This window comes from Chelon labrosus (assembly GCF_963514085.1).
Source record: "Chelon labrosus genome assembly, chromosome: 14".
Taxonomy (NCBI): Eukaryota; Metazoa; Chordata; class Actinopteri; order Mugiliformes; family Mugilidae; genus Chelon; species Chelon labrosus.
In genome coordinates this window covers 16,542,763-16,560,911 of record NC_140347.1, presented here as the reverse complement: position 1 = coordinate 16,560,911, position 18,149 = coordinate 16,542,763, and the positions used below count along the sequence as shown (strand labels likewise).

The following is an 18,149-nucleotide window of genomic DNA, read 5'->3' as shown; positions in this document are numbered from 1 at the left end:
AATAATGATCATGCATAACAAATGAAATACAATAAGCCTCAAGAACAGCATCTCTCTTACTGGCTTCATAAATGTACTATTTATCAGCAGCAGACGTTCATGCATTCATTCATTTTCTGTAACCGCTTGTCCTGTGAAGGGTCGTGGAGCCTATCCCAGCTGTCATCGGGCAAGAGGCGGGGTACAACCTGGACAGGTCGCCAGTCTATCGCAAGGCTAACACAGAGAGACAGACAACTATTCACACTCACATGCACACCTACGGCCAATTTAGAATCACCAGTGAATCTAACCAGCATGTCTTTGGACGGTGGGAGGAAGCTGGAGTACCTGGAGAGAAGCCATGCAGACACAGGGAGAACATGCAAACTCCACACAGAAAGGCCACAGTCAGCCTCACCAGCAGCCAGTATTCTATAACATGAAGTGTTACCCAGTTAGTCATACGACTCTTATTCAACACCATCTTAGCGCCACTTACAAATTATGAAGTGAAGTGTAAAGGGAGGGGAATGATCGCGTTTGATTTCAGTCGTTAGTGGGAATAGAACTGTGGTCACTTTTGATGCATTGCAAAAGGGCAATTTAAGATTCTGCAAACTGTGACTAGGTACAAATTGCACGCTAATCTTATTGAATGCAAATCTTGTCCTATGTAAAGTCACATCTTGCAAAATGTTTTAAAATATAAAAGATTAATGCAATAACACTTGAGTGAGTGGCTCATATCTGTCTCAGCTATCTGTGGAAAGATCTTCACTCGAGCACGGTGGTTGGGTTGCAGGTTATTTCCAAACCTTTACACTGACAATAACAATTCATTTTGACTTTTAATGACACATGACTCACCGAAGGGGTTCTAAATTGACATTTAACACCTTATAGCGGCAATTTACGCTTACTTTAGTTGCGGATTATATGCCAGTTTAATTTCTCTTTATTTGGTTAATAGAAGAATCTGTGACAAAGCTCACATGGTGTTGTTAATGTTCATCATCTTAGTTTAGGGCATTGGCATGTCAACATTTGCTACTAAGCACTGAAGAGATCACTAAGTGAACCATGAACGCATGACATGCAGTAATTACTCAGATATTTAAATATTGATTAAAGAGGTAAACCTGGAGCATAATTCAGTATCATATTGCTTGTTTCATCTATCTAACAGTCCAAACTTTAAATATATTCCATTTAATCATCATGGAAAACAAAGAAAATCAGCAAATCCCTGCATTGGGAATGTGGCCCTAATGAGTCATATTATTATCAAATAATATTTAATCTATGAATCTTGTGTTGAACCGTTCACCTCAGATTATTATCACAAGTTATATATATTGCTATGGCCCAGCTCATTGTGGCCGCTTATTGACTATGAGTGTGTGTTCAGCAGCAAAGAACCGACAATATGGTCACTCAGATGATTTGGAAACATTATACGCTCGGTTAATACACCGATCAGACATAACATTATGACCGCATTCCTTATATTGTGTAAATCTTGACAAAGTCCTGACTTGACAAAAACCTCAGTGCTTTACCGATCTTACCTTTGATTCCTGTGTTTAAGCAAAGAAAAGGGATGTTGGTATTCATTTCAGGCTGTATTAAGCCATGATTAATGCTTCTTCTCACCTTCCCTTGCGCTCTTTCCTAAAATAAGACTTCCAGATTTGCCATTCTCCACTGGTCCACCAGATGCCCTCAGACTCCCACATCCCAAAGTTCCCAAATCGAAGCTAGCCCTGATTTTCTGCAACCCTGGTTGGGACCAGCTGCCTGTTTGTCCCCTGCTTGTGTGTTTTTCCCTTCCGGGTTTTATTTGGTTGCTTTGAACAGTTTCTCATATAATGTCTGTTAATCTGAGCACTTATTTAGCACAGACCTATTTGGAATCGGTGCCTGAACTCACAGCACCTCGAACACACACTGGTGACACACAACAACCTCCATTAACAACAGAAACGACAGAAAAAAAGCAAAAAAAAACAAAACAAAACAAAACAAAACACGGAGCATTGAAATCCAATAAAAGGCACTTGCTTCTGCTCATTTCTCATTTAATTTCTGCTCATCGAAAACAGAGGGCCATTTAGATGTCAATATTTGAATCATCTCTATCTCATTTGGGGAGCTGAATAACTAGAAGGAAGCTCAAATTGTCACAAGGCTTCGACAATCTTGAAGAAATCAAGTCGCTATTGACACTTGGGGAAAACATATCAGCCTATACTCAAAGATTTTATCACAAGTTTAATACGTGTTGAACTTCCTCAACAGATGGAGTTCGCTCGGTTGTCAAGGATATGGTTTCGTCGCCTCGTCACTTAAGCATTGAATTGTTATTTTTATTTTATTGGCCCGTCTTTCACTTTGTTCCAGCGAAACCTGAGCATCAGGAGCATAAATCCAACTTTAAGTGTCCCTGTTGTTGTGTTCTACATCTGTATGTTGCTTACTAATTACTACCAATACCGCAACTTCTCCGCTTACTGTGTCACTACTTTTTCCCCCCACGGGTGCCTCTTCGCTGTATTTGTAGATGCCGCCCACTGTTTTAAGAAGGCTGAGTGAAAAGGCACTTGATGACAACACGGCTCCTCTTCGGTGTGTTTAATGAATGATTTTAGGAGGGCTGTTAGGACTAAAATTATTAAGACGACAATGTTGTGAGCACTTTCATGAGCTGGTGAAACTGTGGAAGCAAGCCATGCTGGTTGCATAATATTGTAGCTGTCAGTGATCACTAATGAGAAGAGGCTAATACTGTACAATGGCAAGCCAAACAGTTTTACACTTTGATAATGTGTAATGATCTGCGAGAGCTGAAGCATAAACAATACAGCCAGTAACGACACAGAAACGTTTGAATGAGAACTTCTTTATCGTGAAAGGATAAAAAAAAATAACACATGACAAAGATCTGGCATGGTTTCCTCCACTAGCAGCAGCTGTGTTTTGGCTTTTTATATTGTGAATAGACTAGAGTGTAGTTTTTGTGTTATGTAATGAGCCTTTGTTTGGATATTTACAGAGCTGTCAGGAATACAGAACCGTGGCTCAGTCGTCTTTGCCATCAAATCAGTGATATGGAAACAAGTAGGTGTCTCTTGAGTCATCACCCCCGCCGCAGAGCTCTCACCTTTGTCCTCACAAACTCTGTGTCGATTCCGGTGTCCTATTTTTCTCTGACACTTTTTCTTTTTCTTTTTTTTTTTTTTTTTTTTCGTAGAGCTGAAAATGCTGTCTGTGGTTTAGCGTCGTGTTGAGTTTCGCGTCTTCACTGAATGCCTCCTGCAGCCCACAGCTGAGAGATGGCAGGGAGCTGAAAAACAAATGTGTTTTCGAAGCATGTTTGCTTGTACACACTTCAGGTACGCAAAAAGAAAGAAAAACACAAAACAGCACAAACAACAGATGTCACACTTGCTGAATGCCAACCAATTCAGCCGCGAGACTTCCGACCCCGCCATTATAGTGTCAGTATAAATGTAAAAACTGAAAAGCAGCAGTTTTTAACACCCCCTTAACACTTTAAGCTTATATTCGTAGAAAAGAGCTTCAGGTGAAAAGGAGGTTGTCTGTCACCTTTTGACTTATTTTGTGCAGGATGTGGTGCTGGCATCAAGAGGTTGTACCCAGAAATTCTGATGTTGTAACAGAGCAAACGCAAATTGTGACGGTTTTCTACAAAGGTATGTTTTTTTTTCTGCAGGATTGTTGTGAACCATAGGGTATTGTGGTTACAGTTGAACAGGTTTATGTCTGTTTGTCGTTGAGATCAACACTGCATTCTTGATTTTGTGGCATTTTACTGAGGCATTTCAGTCCTGAAAATTCTCAGAAAGTGGACATTTAAATCTACTCTTCCTTAACTGTGTAGTAGTACTCATCATGTAGTGTTGTTGTAATACTGGGAGTTAACTAATGACAACACCACTGCAACAGCTGGCATCTAGAAGCTTGCTAGCAGTCTAGCATGCTAACAGTTTAGCTTATTAAAGAGTGGGTAACTGAACATAGGAAATGCTAGAGCCATAATGAAAGGACATATGAACAAAATGCTATATGATTAAGTTACAATATATTGTAATATATAATTAACCCTCCATCCACCTTCGCATTTCTGTACTTCAACAAACACGTCACAAATCGTGACCTTTCGGAACATCTCCACTTACAAGGTCAGCTCTCATACGAGAAGGAGGCCAAATGGTATTTTCTAGTAGACACAATCCTATAAAACATGCTCTCTTATTGTGTTATCAAATTGCTGCTGTTTTACTAGGGGCTACACTCCAGAATAGTCACTGAAAGTGCAGTCACTACAGGCCAGAGAAAAAAATCCAGGGAATGTAAAGTAGCGTTAAATGCTTCCCACAAGTATTTTACTCAGTCAATGTGAAATGCTGGGTTGTTGTAAATGACAAAATAAAGGTAAAGCTGGCCATTTTCTTTTATATCTTTGTATTAATCTTCGAACAAAACAGGAATCTAAATTAACATAAAAATGTCAGCAACTGATAAACACCATCAAACCAAATAAAAAGAAAAGTTACAGGTTTTTTGATCCTGAGCTTTGCAGGCCGCATGAGACGTTTATAACCTCCTGGTGATGGTAGGCAGGGAGCTGGTTAGTCTCTGCTTTATTTAACTTGTTTTATACAAGCTGACTGGTGAGCTTTGTAATCCGTTTGACCTTTTATTTCGCCAGTCACAACTATTTTACACAATGTGCATTCATTATTGTATAGATATCAACTTACAGCCGTGTTTCTGTAATATAATAATGTTCAAATCAGGAATGCTGTTAGTTTTGGGCTATTTTATGAAATCTAACACAGCATGTGATATTAAGACACAACTCTGAACAGTTTTAAGTTCCATCAATACTATTAATATTCAGCCTCTTTTAACAAAGAGTTTGAAAACTGCAGGGTTTGTTTATATATAGTTGTACTGACACAGTCATCCTTGAGTAATCTATGTAGTAACAGCAATCTTGTAGTATTCTTTGAGCTATAAAAATATATTTGAGCTTTTATTTGGCTTTATACATTGTGCAGAACAGTAACAGAAGCAGTTGTTATTGCTAGCTGGCTGTACCAATGGTTGTAGTAAGCATGGTAGTAACGGGTAGTAAGTAAAACAACCACAACAACCAGACTAGAAGTGGGCTCGTAGTAGTAGTGGCGGTCTTATTGCAGGAAGTGACGTAACGGCAGTTGTATTCCACTTCCTGGAAACGGTTGTTAGGTTACAACAACCAACTGTCGGTAGCCTCCTTTCCCTCTTGGTTGTGTTGTTAGCGCTGGCGTTGACTAGCAAACAATTAGCTCCACTATTTGACGGTTTCTGAAAAATGGCTTTTGATCCACACAGCCACAGAGATCCGAACGGACCGTACACCTTCTCAAGTCGCCCCAGACCCGTTGGGGACCGCTCCAAAAACAGAGAGCCTCCGTCTGAACAGTACGTTAACTTCGGTTATTGTCCGTTAGAAACTGTTCAAGTTACTAGCAACACTGTAACGTTCATTAGGTACACTAGTGAAAATGAATCCATTCTAATGTAACATTCCTCCAATAAATCCCCCCAAGTGACTGTTATAATGTTCAGTTTGTGTTAAAACAACATAAGAAAGGTGGTAATTCAACTCTATGACGATTTTGGACTAAAATGGGGTTGTCAAAATAATAGAAACGTGTCTGTGAAACACAATACAGTTCAATAGTATTACAAACAGGCGGATTTAAGTGTGGGGGGCATATGTCAGGGGCAGCATGGCGACACAGGAAAAAAATAAAATAAATAATAAAACATTTGTTACATTTGATCGGTTTCTATCTATAGTTTGATATGATTTCACTCACTTTGTGGGTCGTAGTGGGCGCCCTCCAACTTTCTGATGAGCAGCCGGACATTAGGTCATCAGATGCACAAATCTGTAAATAAACTAACAAAAGTACCTGACAGAAGTGTAATTTTAGTAGTCTAAATGAGTCTATGCCTCTGGTATGAAATGTGTTATATATATATATATATATAGTAAATGAACTAACAGATTGTATTGACGACACTGTTTTCCTTCAACGTCGCAGGACACAGCCGCATTATGGCAACATCATGTATGATCGTCGTGTTGTCAGGGGAAATACCTACGCCCAGCACATCATACCAACTGTAAGCGTGAAACATCTGTGCTGTATGCCGGCTGGATTTGTTTTTCTCTTGCTTTATCTTGAAATGTATTATCGTCCATTGCTGACAGACAACTCAGTCAGACTCTGCTGAGATACAAAGACAGCAGGCGATCAGGAGGAGAACTATTGCTCGTAGGCGAGCCAAGGAGCAGCTCAGACCTAATACCCCTGAAGCCCTGCAGGGCAGACAACACATTGACGTGCAAACAGGTAAAAACAAAAAAAAAATAATAATAATTATCACTCAACATCAGAACATTAATCTCTTTGATTCAAATGTGTTTTTAACATCCTGACCTTCATTTACAGAGCTTTACCTTGAAGAACAGAGTGAAGTTATCGTAACTACTGACATCGAGTGTCAGACTGACGATTTCCTGGACAGACCGCCGACTCCTCTATTCATACCTGCCAAATCTGGCAAAGATGTGGAAACACAGATAGAGGAGGGAGAGGTAATGGAAGTCTGCCCGTATTTCCGACCCTTAATAGCCTCAACATAGCTCTAATAAAATGGATTAGACCTCTTTTTGACGTGGGCAAGTCCATGATGTAGCATACAAAGGCTAGTTTATAGCTGTATAATGTCTTTCCTTTTTCTGAGGAAGTCACTTCTACTGCAAATCCAAATCATGTCATCAGCGTGGGGGACTACAGTGCAAATTTATAGTATAATAACTAACCAAACCCCAGCATTACAAACCTGGATTATAGAGTTTAACAGACATGTGTAGGATTGTTGAACTTGAGAATTACTAGAGCATTGTCGTCAACATGATGGGAGCCTTTGCTTTTATTCTGAATCTTCTGAGTCACGCAACTTTAGCGAAGTGAAATTGTGAACTGCTGTTGACTAGTAATCATCATGTCTGATTATAATGAAATAGTGTCCGATCAAGGTAAAAGTAGTGTTTTAAAATGCAAAATACATTGTAAAACCACTCACTACGAGCATCCTCTGCAGTTGTTTGACTTTGACAGGGAGGTGCAGCCAATATTGGAGGTACTGGTGGGTAAGACAGTTGAACTGTCTCTGCTGGAGGTGATGGAGGAAGAGGAGCTGGCCTGTATAAAGGCCCAGCAGAGGGCCTTCCAAGAGCTCCGAAATAATGAGCTGGCCGAGGTGCAGCGACTTCAGGAGCAGGAGAGACGCCGCACTGAGGAGAAAGTATGCAAAAGAACAAGTCCGTCAGTCCTGAACATGCAGCTTAAACATTCAACCTTCAGAACTTCATCGATTTCATTGTTTTTTTTACAATTTAGGCATCAATTAACTGCTCAGGTTGGAGCAATGTTTTTTGCAGTTTGTTTTTATTTTACAAAATGGCTTCTGCTTTTATGTGCGGTGGACTTTCTTAAAAAGGTCATATCAGGGGCACCAATCATATTGCAACAACAGTAAGGCTATTTACTTGTGTTGCCAGGGAGACACAGTCCAGAGTAAGCAGACAAGCTGTGTTTGAATATTATAATTTTTATTAATTCAGAGCTGTCATATCAGATTAGATTATTGCTTTCGTTGTCCCAAATATTTCACATTACAAAAACCTGATGCTGTTACTAAGCGGAGATATTTTATTTATATCACTGACCATCCTGTCTCTATCTCTGTTGCTATGTGCTCATTGCTGTTGTGTTTTTGCCCCACATTTCCTAGAGACCAAGAACCACAGCACAGCGAGTCTTTAGCAGGGCAAACAAAGCTGATTTGATTAAAAAAAAAAGAACACTAAAAGTCACTGATAAACCAAACAGACAGACTTTAGAAACAAAAGATTGTTTTGTACTTCTTTAAAAGTTCTTTCTGACCTCAGGAGCGTAGGATTGCGCAGCAGAGAGAGGTCCTAAAGAGAGAGAGAGAGGTTGCGGAGAAGATTGCTGCGCGAGCGTACACCCAGCAGTACTTGGCCAACCTCTTACCGGACGTCTTCACCTCACTGAGGGCCCACGGCTTCTTTTACGACCCAGTGGAGAAAGGTCAGCCTCTTCGGCTTTCACTTTTACTGACACAAGAGGGCACTAACTGCGCTCCAGCACACAGTTTATTAAATCTGTGATCTGATCTGTGACTGGTTATATAGACTCATTGACTCACACGCCCTGCCTTTTATCATATTTGTGGTTCTGATTTCCAGATATTGAGACAAATTTCTTCCCATGGCTCATGGCGGAAGTTAACAACACTTTGGAGAAGAGATACGCAGCAAGAGCGCTGCTGGACAGTAAGAGATTTTACATTTAAGTTGAACAGTTCTCTCCATTTTTTAAACTTGAATTTTGAGATGCTTAATTCATTTTTCTTCATGTCTGAGATTCTATATTCTATATATATTTTAAGATACACTTGTGATGAAAAGCCTCTTATATGGATCCTTATTAATTAATTCTTTGGTTAAATTAAATTACTTTTTTACTAAAAATGAACATTACAGTTGTACATACAAATTCCTTCTGAGCTGTGGCAGGTAAATGAACACACTCCAGAGGTTGATGTTTTTAACCCTGAACTTTTTGGGGTCACAGACATTGTTGCAGTGACATCTAGTGGTGCTTATTAAACAATACAGCGACACACACAGCTGACTTCATCCTGTCTGTCTGTCTGCTTACAGCTATCATCCACGAAGTCACCCAGAAAAGACTTGAGGCGTTCAAAGAGCTGGAGACACAATCAGCCGGATCTGACACTTGAAGAGATTCACTGAGAGAATGAATGTCTCAGAAATAAAACTGCTTTTTCACTGAATATATTACCGTGAGTTGTCTTTGAAATGCATTTGGATGGATGGATGGATATCTTTATTGTCACTATAACAAGTACAGCGAAATTACACCAGTCAACCCGTACATATACAACAATACATACGATAAGACAGACATAACAGGATGACTGTTTGATAATAGTGGGGGGAGGAAAAGGGAAGAAAAAACAAGGGGAGAGGGAGGATAAAAAAAAGCAGCTCCCAGACTACACTCATCAGGGGGAGTACAGTGTGGGACCGGGAAAAAAACCTCTGCAACATAAGCACAAATGAGCACACTTTACAACATAAGAACTCAAAACAACTTGCACCGGGTTGTTGTTATATCAAACAGGTTTTGGTGTGGAGAACATTCTTGTAATGTTCCCGAAAGGTTCTGGGAACACTTTTTGTGGGTGTCTATGGTACATTCCCCTTTTCTTTTCTTTCCATTCTGCGACTTCTCAGTGAGGGTTCCCTTAAGGTTCTCAGCAATATTCTTGTAACGCTCAAAAAAATGTTCACTTAATATTCCTCTTAAGGAATGTTGACAAAACCAGCAATCTTGGAACTCACAAGGAACGTTCCTTAAAGGTTCCTCTTCTCTTATCCCTCGAGTAATGCTCCATAAAGTCCTCAGAAATAACCTTTTCGCAACCTTAAGGGAACGTTCCCTAAAAGAGCCTTAAAGTTTCTCAAAAATATTCTTGTAACCCTAGAAGAATGTCGCCTAAACGATTTTCAAATTTAAACATTTCAGAATCCTCAAAAAATTTCCCCAAAGGTTCTGAAAAAAAAAGAAAGTACCCTACAAGTTCTGTAAATATTTTTCAAATGTAACCTTATAGGAACTTTCTGGGATGACTCCTTGGGGGTTCTTCAAAGGTTTCATAAAAAAACATTCAGAGAAAGCTCCCCAGAGGTACTGCAAATGTTTTTAAAAACTAGGAACTAGGAGTGAAATACTGCTCTAGAGTATGAAGACATGATGTGACCTTTCAGTGACATTTAAACTTCACAGTGTTTTCATTGTTTGAAGCATTGTCAGATTATTCATGAAGTGTTTAATATGAAAACACTAGTCTACTGTTTGCCATCTTACTTCCCTTACATCTGGCTGGTATCTGAAGTCAGTAAACACTTTCTACTGTAGCTGTGTAAAAAGGCCATCCTCCACTTTCTATCATAGTTCTTATTTTTTTTACGATTACCCGGCTAAACAATCCCCTTCTCTCATGTGCATGTGTCCGTTTGATGCTTATCAGACAAAAAGTTCCTGCCTGTAATTCAATAGCAAGGCAAGACAATGGAACAGAATCAAACACTAAAAGGCGCGTTATCTTAAACAGTCAGATAGAAAGGGCAGCAACAGGTTCCAAGGGACTTCTGATATTCAGAGGATCATTCAAAGTACCTTTATCTATTTGCATCTGGCACCGCTCTGCAAACAGTTCTTTCAGGCACGCCAAACAGGCAAATTCAAGAATGTTTTGCATTGCTTTATCATCTCACCGGAGATAATAAAAGAATGCTGCAGCTCTTTTATTCTTTTGAAAGGCGTGGATGTCTTTGTGTACTCAAACTTCAGAGTTTCACTTTAGCTCCCATTCACGTTCAAGATAACCCTTTTTTTACTTTGAACAGACTCAAACGCTATACTCTAAAAGGGTTGCGAGGATGAGGGCGCTGCCGTGACAGTGCGGTGTAGAGGAAGTAGTTTTAGACCGAAGTGTCACATCAGCCTTTGCTTTCGCATTATGGTGAGAAGTAGGTGTAACCTCCGATATATACGGCTCTATTTTAATCCCGTCCTCTCATTGGTCGGCTCACCTAGGACGCCTCCCCGTGCCGCGCTGGTTCACGCAGGGCGGGGACGCGCGCTCCCCGTGAAGGAAAGTTTCTGTCTGTGATGTAACTGCGCTCAGGACAGGTGGCACCTCATTCTTTACACAGCGGACTGATGAGGTTCAAATGTATTTATTCAGCTTTGTGCGCATTTACTGCTGACGCTCACATAATTGTCCAAGCATTAATTAACTGTTTCTGAGTTGGCTGACTCATAGACCTGGTTTCACGTAGGAGATTTCACGCTAAACGTGTGTCATTTACTATAGTTCATTGAACCATATGTTTAATTAAAGATTATTTTGATAAGATAAACACAACAGTGAAGATTATGTTTTTTTACATTGTGGCCACGTATTTCCACTTTAAGTCGTAAAATATACGTCCACACATCAATGCAGTATAAATAAAATAAGATACGAGTATATTTTTACAGTTGTAATTGCTAAATGTGTTCCGTACAAGCTGAATATCAGTTATTATTACAGTTTGAGTGCCTAACTCTGTGATTAATGTCCATTAAAGAGACAGCAGCAACGTATATTGTGGGATCCTAATTTATTTTCTAAGGCTGACCTGATTCAAAACATTCAGTTTCCATGCCAACGGCCCCAAATACAAGTAGCTATGCAAATATATATGTCCTGCAAAGACCCCCTTGTTGTATGTGGGGAAAGCACTAACTATGAAAAGAAGAAGAAGAAAAAGGCCCTTTAAGCAATATTGAAACTGACTGTGTTTTTTGTGGGGAAGTCCCCCAGAGTCCCCCCCCCCTCCCCTCCTCCCCCCCTCCCCCCAGGTGGCCTTCAGGTTCCCTGCTCTCCTGCAGCCTACCGGCGACCGCAGGGACGGGCTGGCTCCGCCGGGCAACACACTGGGATGGATGAGCGCCATATTGCGCCTAGCTGAATAGAGGGAGGGAAAAATCTACGACTTGCCAGCGTCGGGACAGTCCTCATCTCTCCAACACATCAGCTCCGGTAAGACTTTTAGTGCAACATTTATCTGTGCAAGCGACTGCCTCTCGCGGCACAGACACGCCGTGCGTAAAAATACACTTTACGCACTTTTTTTCCCCCGCGCACTTTCTGCCGCTCCGCACAAAGGAGGCAAATCTCACAACAGGTGTCTGCGGGATTATAGTGGGGATGTGGCTGGCTGCAGCAGAGTCTGCACAAAGGGAATCAACTCAATCGTCAGGGATTGAATATTTTAACAGTTTTGCGGTCTGTTTTTAATTAGGAAACATTTGAGAGGTGGATTTGTCGTGTGCCGTGCTTGGAATTGCTTCCCTGTCGCTGCTGTGGGTGTGTACCCGGCTCAACCTATACACAACCTTCCTGATTCTCTGCAGATTTTTTTATTTTTCTTTGCCATTGTAACTACCTCTAAAGGTCACTTCATGTCTCAGGACTTTTTGTGTCATATGTTCTCAAACGCAACATTATGTGTCCTTTATATCCGTATTTCTAAGCCACTTTGTTGGACGATATGGACAAATAGTGGCCTGAAAAGCTGAGTCGAATCTGAATTGGGGTGTGGGTTTGTTGGCGAAGGCGTCAAAATAAAAGGCCGAAACAGAGACGGGTGGAGTTTATCATAAATAGAGGAGGGTGAGGCACGCTGAGTACCAAATTTAACCTGTACGATGCCTTGATGATTCACTAGTGTTAAGGTACAACAAGAATGTAGGACTTCCGGGTTGAATTCCAGAATAAAAGCCTTTATGGGCGACATTATTTTAGGGCTTAGCTGTAATAGTCTGTACAATGTTTTAATTAAAAAAATAAAAAAATAAATAAATACCAGAGAATTGCATGTAGGTTTGTTGCACTTGAAAATTCAAAGCTGGTTATGAATTCTCAAAGTTGAAGTTTTGGATCAAGTCGGAAAATAGATGGAAATAACCCCAAGTTTGACGCCAGACGGGTCTGACATTTACCCCAGTGTTGTTCTCTACTGCACAGCATACCCCTGGATACCACCAACTAAAGACAAAAACTACATATATCATGTAAAAACACCCAGCTTGTTTCTTTAGTTCAATGCATTACTCACTAATAGTCACTAATACCGGGAAAAATGCACTTCTTATTGTATTACAATTGTCATCATCTGATAATGATCTAATCAACATTTTGATGTATTAATCACCCTTTCCTATACAAACACACACAATCTATGTGTCACATCGTGCTTTTAATTTATATTCTGACAGGAATTCCAGCTTCTCAAATTTAAATTATTTTCTTTCTACAGTTTTTTTTTTTTCAATTATAAATGTTATTTCAGTTTAGGAACGCACATTGGACTTAAACTGCAAGTTTTTATTCACTTATAAAAGCCTAAAAAATGAACGAAACATCAAATATTAATAGATTTATGAACATCATAATTAATAATAATATGCCTCAGCGCTATAGTTGTTTTTTTAGGCAGCTTGTATGATAGAAATATGATGTTTGACAAATATGGTAGATGTAAATGTTAACACTGACATTTTAATTGGCTGGGGGGGGTTAAAGGTATTTTGTGGTTAAAAAAAAAAAAAACGAATAAAATTCTCGCGCTCTTATTTTGAAGTTGGGAGTCGACTACTTCCTGTCTTGTGCTCGCTTGCTTGTTGGTCCTGTCTGTGATTCATCCCGATGACTGTGGCGCTGCCCTCCGCCGGGGTTTAAGTAACGCAGAAGTGGCTGAAACTCGTTTCTCTTCTTTCTCTCTTTTCAGGAAGGCACAGCGACAGCCGGAGCACAGATCTCTAATCTCTGGACACACTCTTTTCTCTTTTTGTTAGTTAACAACTCCTCGCACAGAGCCGGGAAAAGGACAGAAAAAGAAAAATGCCCAAAGCGGTAAGCAACCAATTGGTTTAATTGACATTTTCACACAAACCTTGTTGTAATCTCTTCTTTACAGGCAGACGAGCTCAACTAAAACATGATAGACAATGTTTATAGCCTCATAAATCCTCTTAATCTTCTATTTCGGACAGTAATTATCACCTTTTATCACATTGATATAATAAAAATCAGATTTAAACTGATAATTGTGTGATACAGTGAATGGCAACGTTAGCATACTTTAAGATAGCACTCAATAGGAATATTATATTTAGTGTACAAATGTAATAACAGAGTCAAAGTCTGTGATTCAGAGCTGAAACTTAATGTTTAATGAACTTTTTTACGTATCAAAACGTATTTAACACATAAAGTTGTCAGTGAATGAGCCAGAAACACACTATGGGGCTTTAAACTAAACAAATACACATTTTCTCTTATAAATAAGTGTGTATTTCTGTGATTTAAGAACAGGCTATGTGTGAAAGGGGAATGCCACTCAAATCACATGCTGTCTGAAGTACCCCGGAGCGGAGGTGTCCTACATGTCCAAAAACACCAACGCTAATAACAAGAACTGCTGGACTTTTTTGAAACGCGTTTGTGATGTGGTTTCAGTGTAGGTGGACACATCGTGGATGGAAAAAAATCTTGTGTTTACATCTCAAGCAGCTTGAGATGAATGTAGGCGCTGGCTGAAATTTTGGGGTTTGCTTTCCCACTTAATGTTGGGTTCCCATGGCGACGTTGCTGGAAACTTGGCAGAAATGTAAATTAACATTTGTCTTTGTAGCCGTCCTGTATATGTGAACAGGTTTTTGCCTTCAGTTAGCCCTGACTCACTGTGCCCCACCCCGGCCGTTACATACTGTACAGTCGCACATGGCACATATCCCTCATTCGGCTTTGGAAATGTCTGGCTGGCGCATAGCGGGCTATTTTATTATACAGAGGAAAATATGATGGAAGCTGCTTAGACGTGAGTGTGACTAAAGCATATTTCCACTATGAATAAAACTTTGTAGAAAAAAAAAAAATCACAGTACAAATCCAGATATTCCTTAGCAACAGTTTCAAAGAATAAAGATATTTGCTGCAACTGTGAAATTTCCCAGCTTCAACTCAAGCAGAGTTGAAGCTCAGATCAATACGGAGACAGGTTGCTGCTGAACAGAGAGGCATTGTGATGAATGTTCGCTGCCATAAAGTGTGTTGTCGGTTTGTTTGAAAAGGCCTCAGGGTTGTCATGAGCGTCACCGTGGAAATGACATCATTACTGTCTGATAGCGGTCCAGTTGCCACAAGACTGCCTTTTTTGACGATAACGTCAGGCGGTTTTTCTCTCTCTGTGATACCAAGAAGCCCTTATTTAAAGTTTGTGCTGCTGGCTGTTTCGACGTGTGGCCCCATGACCGACCCTGCCTTTGAAACATAGCATGTAAAATATCAATAGGACGCTAAGTCTGTTTTAATGAAGCCGCTGCTTTGAGGCTGTTTGTGCCAGAAAGCGTCGTACTAGCTACATGAGAGTTTATATGTGAAATTAGATTTGTAGTTTGAAAAGCGTGGATATATTGTCCATGGGGGGAGGCAGGAGATGGTGGGACGTCGCAAAGCTACACCCAAAATGTCAGTCACATGAACCTTATTTTATATGTGACTTTCTGTATTTAGTCCTCTGATTATTATGTTTATTAATCCGATTTTAAAAATAGCTTTTTTTTCTTTTTAAGCTTAAATGATAAAGAAAAGCAGCAAATTCTCACATTTGAGACCTGACATCAGAGATGCTCATGTCATTGATATGGTCATTGATTATCTGGTCACTGGTTCTGTTGATTAATAGAAAACATGTTTTTTTTTAAAGACTATAGATATTCGGTATATAAAATCTAGCTCTATTCATCTTATTGTGCCAAATTCCCAGATCTTTCTTAACAATCCATTTTCGTCTGCACCTGGGACACGTTTGTTAATTAAACTGAACAATCTAATTTCAAAGAAGGAAAAGGAAAGGGATTAAAATAGGATTAATAAACCTGAAAACTGTCATTAAAGCCTTTGGAAAGTCTCATCACTTGGTAAGAATATAGGAATGCTATACCTACAAAGCGATGGAAGTGCCACATTTCTGTCTTCCCCTCGTGCCTCCTGACCTTTTCTCTCATTCTTTATTGACAACTCTTATCTAACGCTATGCACAAATGCCCCACTGCAAATCTTTAAAACAAAGGTCAGTATTGTCACACTTGTCAGGCTGCCTAACGTTCGTGTTTTGTCAAGAATTGTAAATATGAAGTCGTGTACGAGTGTTTGTAGCTGTAGCAGATCAAAGGGGATAAAAGTGTGAACTGGCACAGAAACCTGCAGGCAGTGTGACTTATTACAGTTCAGATACTTTGGCCTGATGTCAAACATTCCAACGTTGTGTATTTGGAAATGAGACATTTCTTTATTGGACAGTGGCAGGAGCTTGGGCCAGATTTGAGGAGCAGTGAAGGCTCCTGTATTCATGCTTCCGTGACTCATGTTTCACTTATCTGAGTGACACATTGTCAGACGTAAACGATAGCGCTCCTTGGCTCTCCCTGAATCCTGTTTCCTTCGAGTCGCAGGCCGTGACACAAACCACACAAGGCGTGGCCAACGTCAGTGTGGATGGGTGTTTTACTTTTAATGTCCAGTCCCATTGTTAGTATTTGTTCCTTTAAATAATTGATAACTCAGTCATGCCTGGAACACCCTCCGGACGATTCCTGGAGCGGTTACAAGTCGTTGTACTGCCGCTGCAAATGATAGCAGTGGTTTATGGCTATACTGACCATATCAGAGGAATCCCCATGGCGACTCACATTGTAACAAACTCTTGTAAAGCCTTGCAAACTATGCAGAGGGTTAAATATTGAATGGCGCTCACAGAAGAATGTGGTGCAGCCTATTCACAGTTTAACTGCTGAGGTCTTGACCACTTCACTTCTTTAACTTGACCCACAGCGGCTCCTTAACCTCGCCATTCAAAAGTCTGCAGGAAAGTTATTCAGTTTATGACTGCGCAGGCGGCGCAAGGGCGGCGTATCGGCACACTTTGAGGGCTGGAGCGAGGAAATTGTTTGCATTCTTGTGAAATTGATGGATTGATTAACTGTCAGAGTAGTACTAGATTATTAGTTAAGTGAATTCAGTGAATTATAATTACAGTATGTGCCTTTTCTTTGAGATGATAAGTTCAGATTTAAGACATTTTATATTGACATATAGCCTTTAGGTGGAACTTGTGGGCTTGTGGTCAGGACACGGACAGTCGCAACCACAAAATGCTGGGCGATTGTCGGCGCAAAGAAGTGGGCAACATAATGTAGGAAATGTAAAAGCATAACAAAAATATGAGATTGTTAGGAATATCAGTTTCCTCAGATATCTCTTTCTTTTGGTTCCAGACTTTATGCCGAGGTGGCCTAAGTACCTGCAAGTTAACTCTCAATGGGTGAACATACAGGAAGTGACCAGTAGCGATGTGGCGGCAAGAGAGCCTTGAATTTTAGCGAATCGAAGGGGTGATAGACGAAAAAAAACTTTGGCAACGCAAAGAGGGCGGGTATTTAGTGTAACAAGTCGCAGCTTTGAGGGAAACGACCAATGGGAACGTCTGATATATGACTCAAAGGCCGTTCCCAAACATTTACCATAAGGACTTGGGTTCCTGCCACCAAATTTGCCGACAGTGGGCCGAGGGTTGTTGCACATACAGTGTATATTTGAGTGTGTATATATTTACTGTTGCCATCTTATTTTATTTTATTATTTTATTTATGCATACTGTGTGCAGCAACACCAAGGCAAATTCCTCGTATGTACAAGCATACTTGGCAATAAAGTATTTTCTGATTCTGATTCTCAGAGCGCTGGGTGAACCCTAAGAAACCAGAGCCTGCAACAACCACTAGCGACCTCTATACTTCCCTAAATTGCGAACAAGTTCCTTTCACCTGTTTTAAACGTAAGATTGTTTCATGAAAGTAAACTTGCACATTGCTGATCATGCGCCCTCTCTTCATTTTCAAGTGTTTCGATCTAGTTTTTCCCCTTTGTTACCATGGCGCTTGTGTTATGTACATGTTATTGTTTCTTGGTTACCAAAGCTTTGTATCTTCTACCAGAAGTGTAAAGTGTGTCATTATATCAACACATCACATCAGACTAGGAAACTAGTGCTTGTTTAGCTGAAACAATTGCATCACTTATTAGTGTAATGACTTGTGAAGCCGGCCTTCAAATAGTTAATATGAGCTGCTGTGCTTTCCCCCCGACTGAAGTTGCTCATTGTGGAACTCTGGGTCCTTGCCCGCTATATTTTTAGCTTATGTGTCATGTTTTCTTTACCGCTGTGAATGGCCTCAGTTTATTGTGAGTTGCCGTTGGAGGACTCAGTTTGAGATCAGATATCACTCACTCAGTGGTTTCTGTTGGCTTGTCTGCGCCGCATATTCACATATTCCGTTCTCTTTTCTGGTCAGGGT

At 40.2% G+C, this 18,149-nt stretch overlaps 2 protein-coding genes across 3 annotated transcripts in view; both read left to right on the top strand.

Annotated features, from left to right (window-relative positions):
- The first annotated feature begins 5,287 nt into the window (after positions 1 to 5,287).
- Positions 5,288 to 9,651, top strand: rsph3 (radial spoke head 3). The gene is made up of 8 exons (XM_084560017.1): positions 5,288 to 5,472; positions 6,102 to 6,183; positions 6,272 to 6,413; positions 6,513 to 6,658; positions 7,168 to 7,371; positions 8,018 to 8,180; positions 8,339 to 8,425; positions 8,816 to 9,651. Exons 1-8 carry the CDS (start codon positions 5,363 to 5,365, stop codon positions 8,893 to 8,895), a joined length of 1,014 nt encoding a protein of 337 aa, XP_084416143.1. The 5' UTR covers positions 5,288 to 5,362; the 3' UTR covers positions 8,896 to 9,651.
- A 1,980-nt stretch (positions 9,652 to 11,631) lies between these two features.
- The window catches only part of ezrb (ezrin b), a 28,354-nt gene continuing 21,836 nt past the window's right edge, over positions 11,632 to 18,149 (top strand). The window contains exons 1-2 of one of the 2 annotated variants that reach the window (XM_084560265.1): positions 11,632 to 11,769; positions 13,520 to 13,644. In XM_084560265.1, the coding sequence (XP_084416391.1) occupies positions 13,633 to 13,644 (12 nt within the window). In that variant the 5' untranslated portion in view covers positions 11,632 to 11,769; positions 13,520 to 13,632. Of the gene's footprint in view, positions 11,770 to 13,248; positions 13,645 to 18,149 lie in introns of those variants that run through there. The other variant, XM_084560266.1, reaches the window with a different exon arrangement.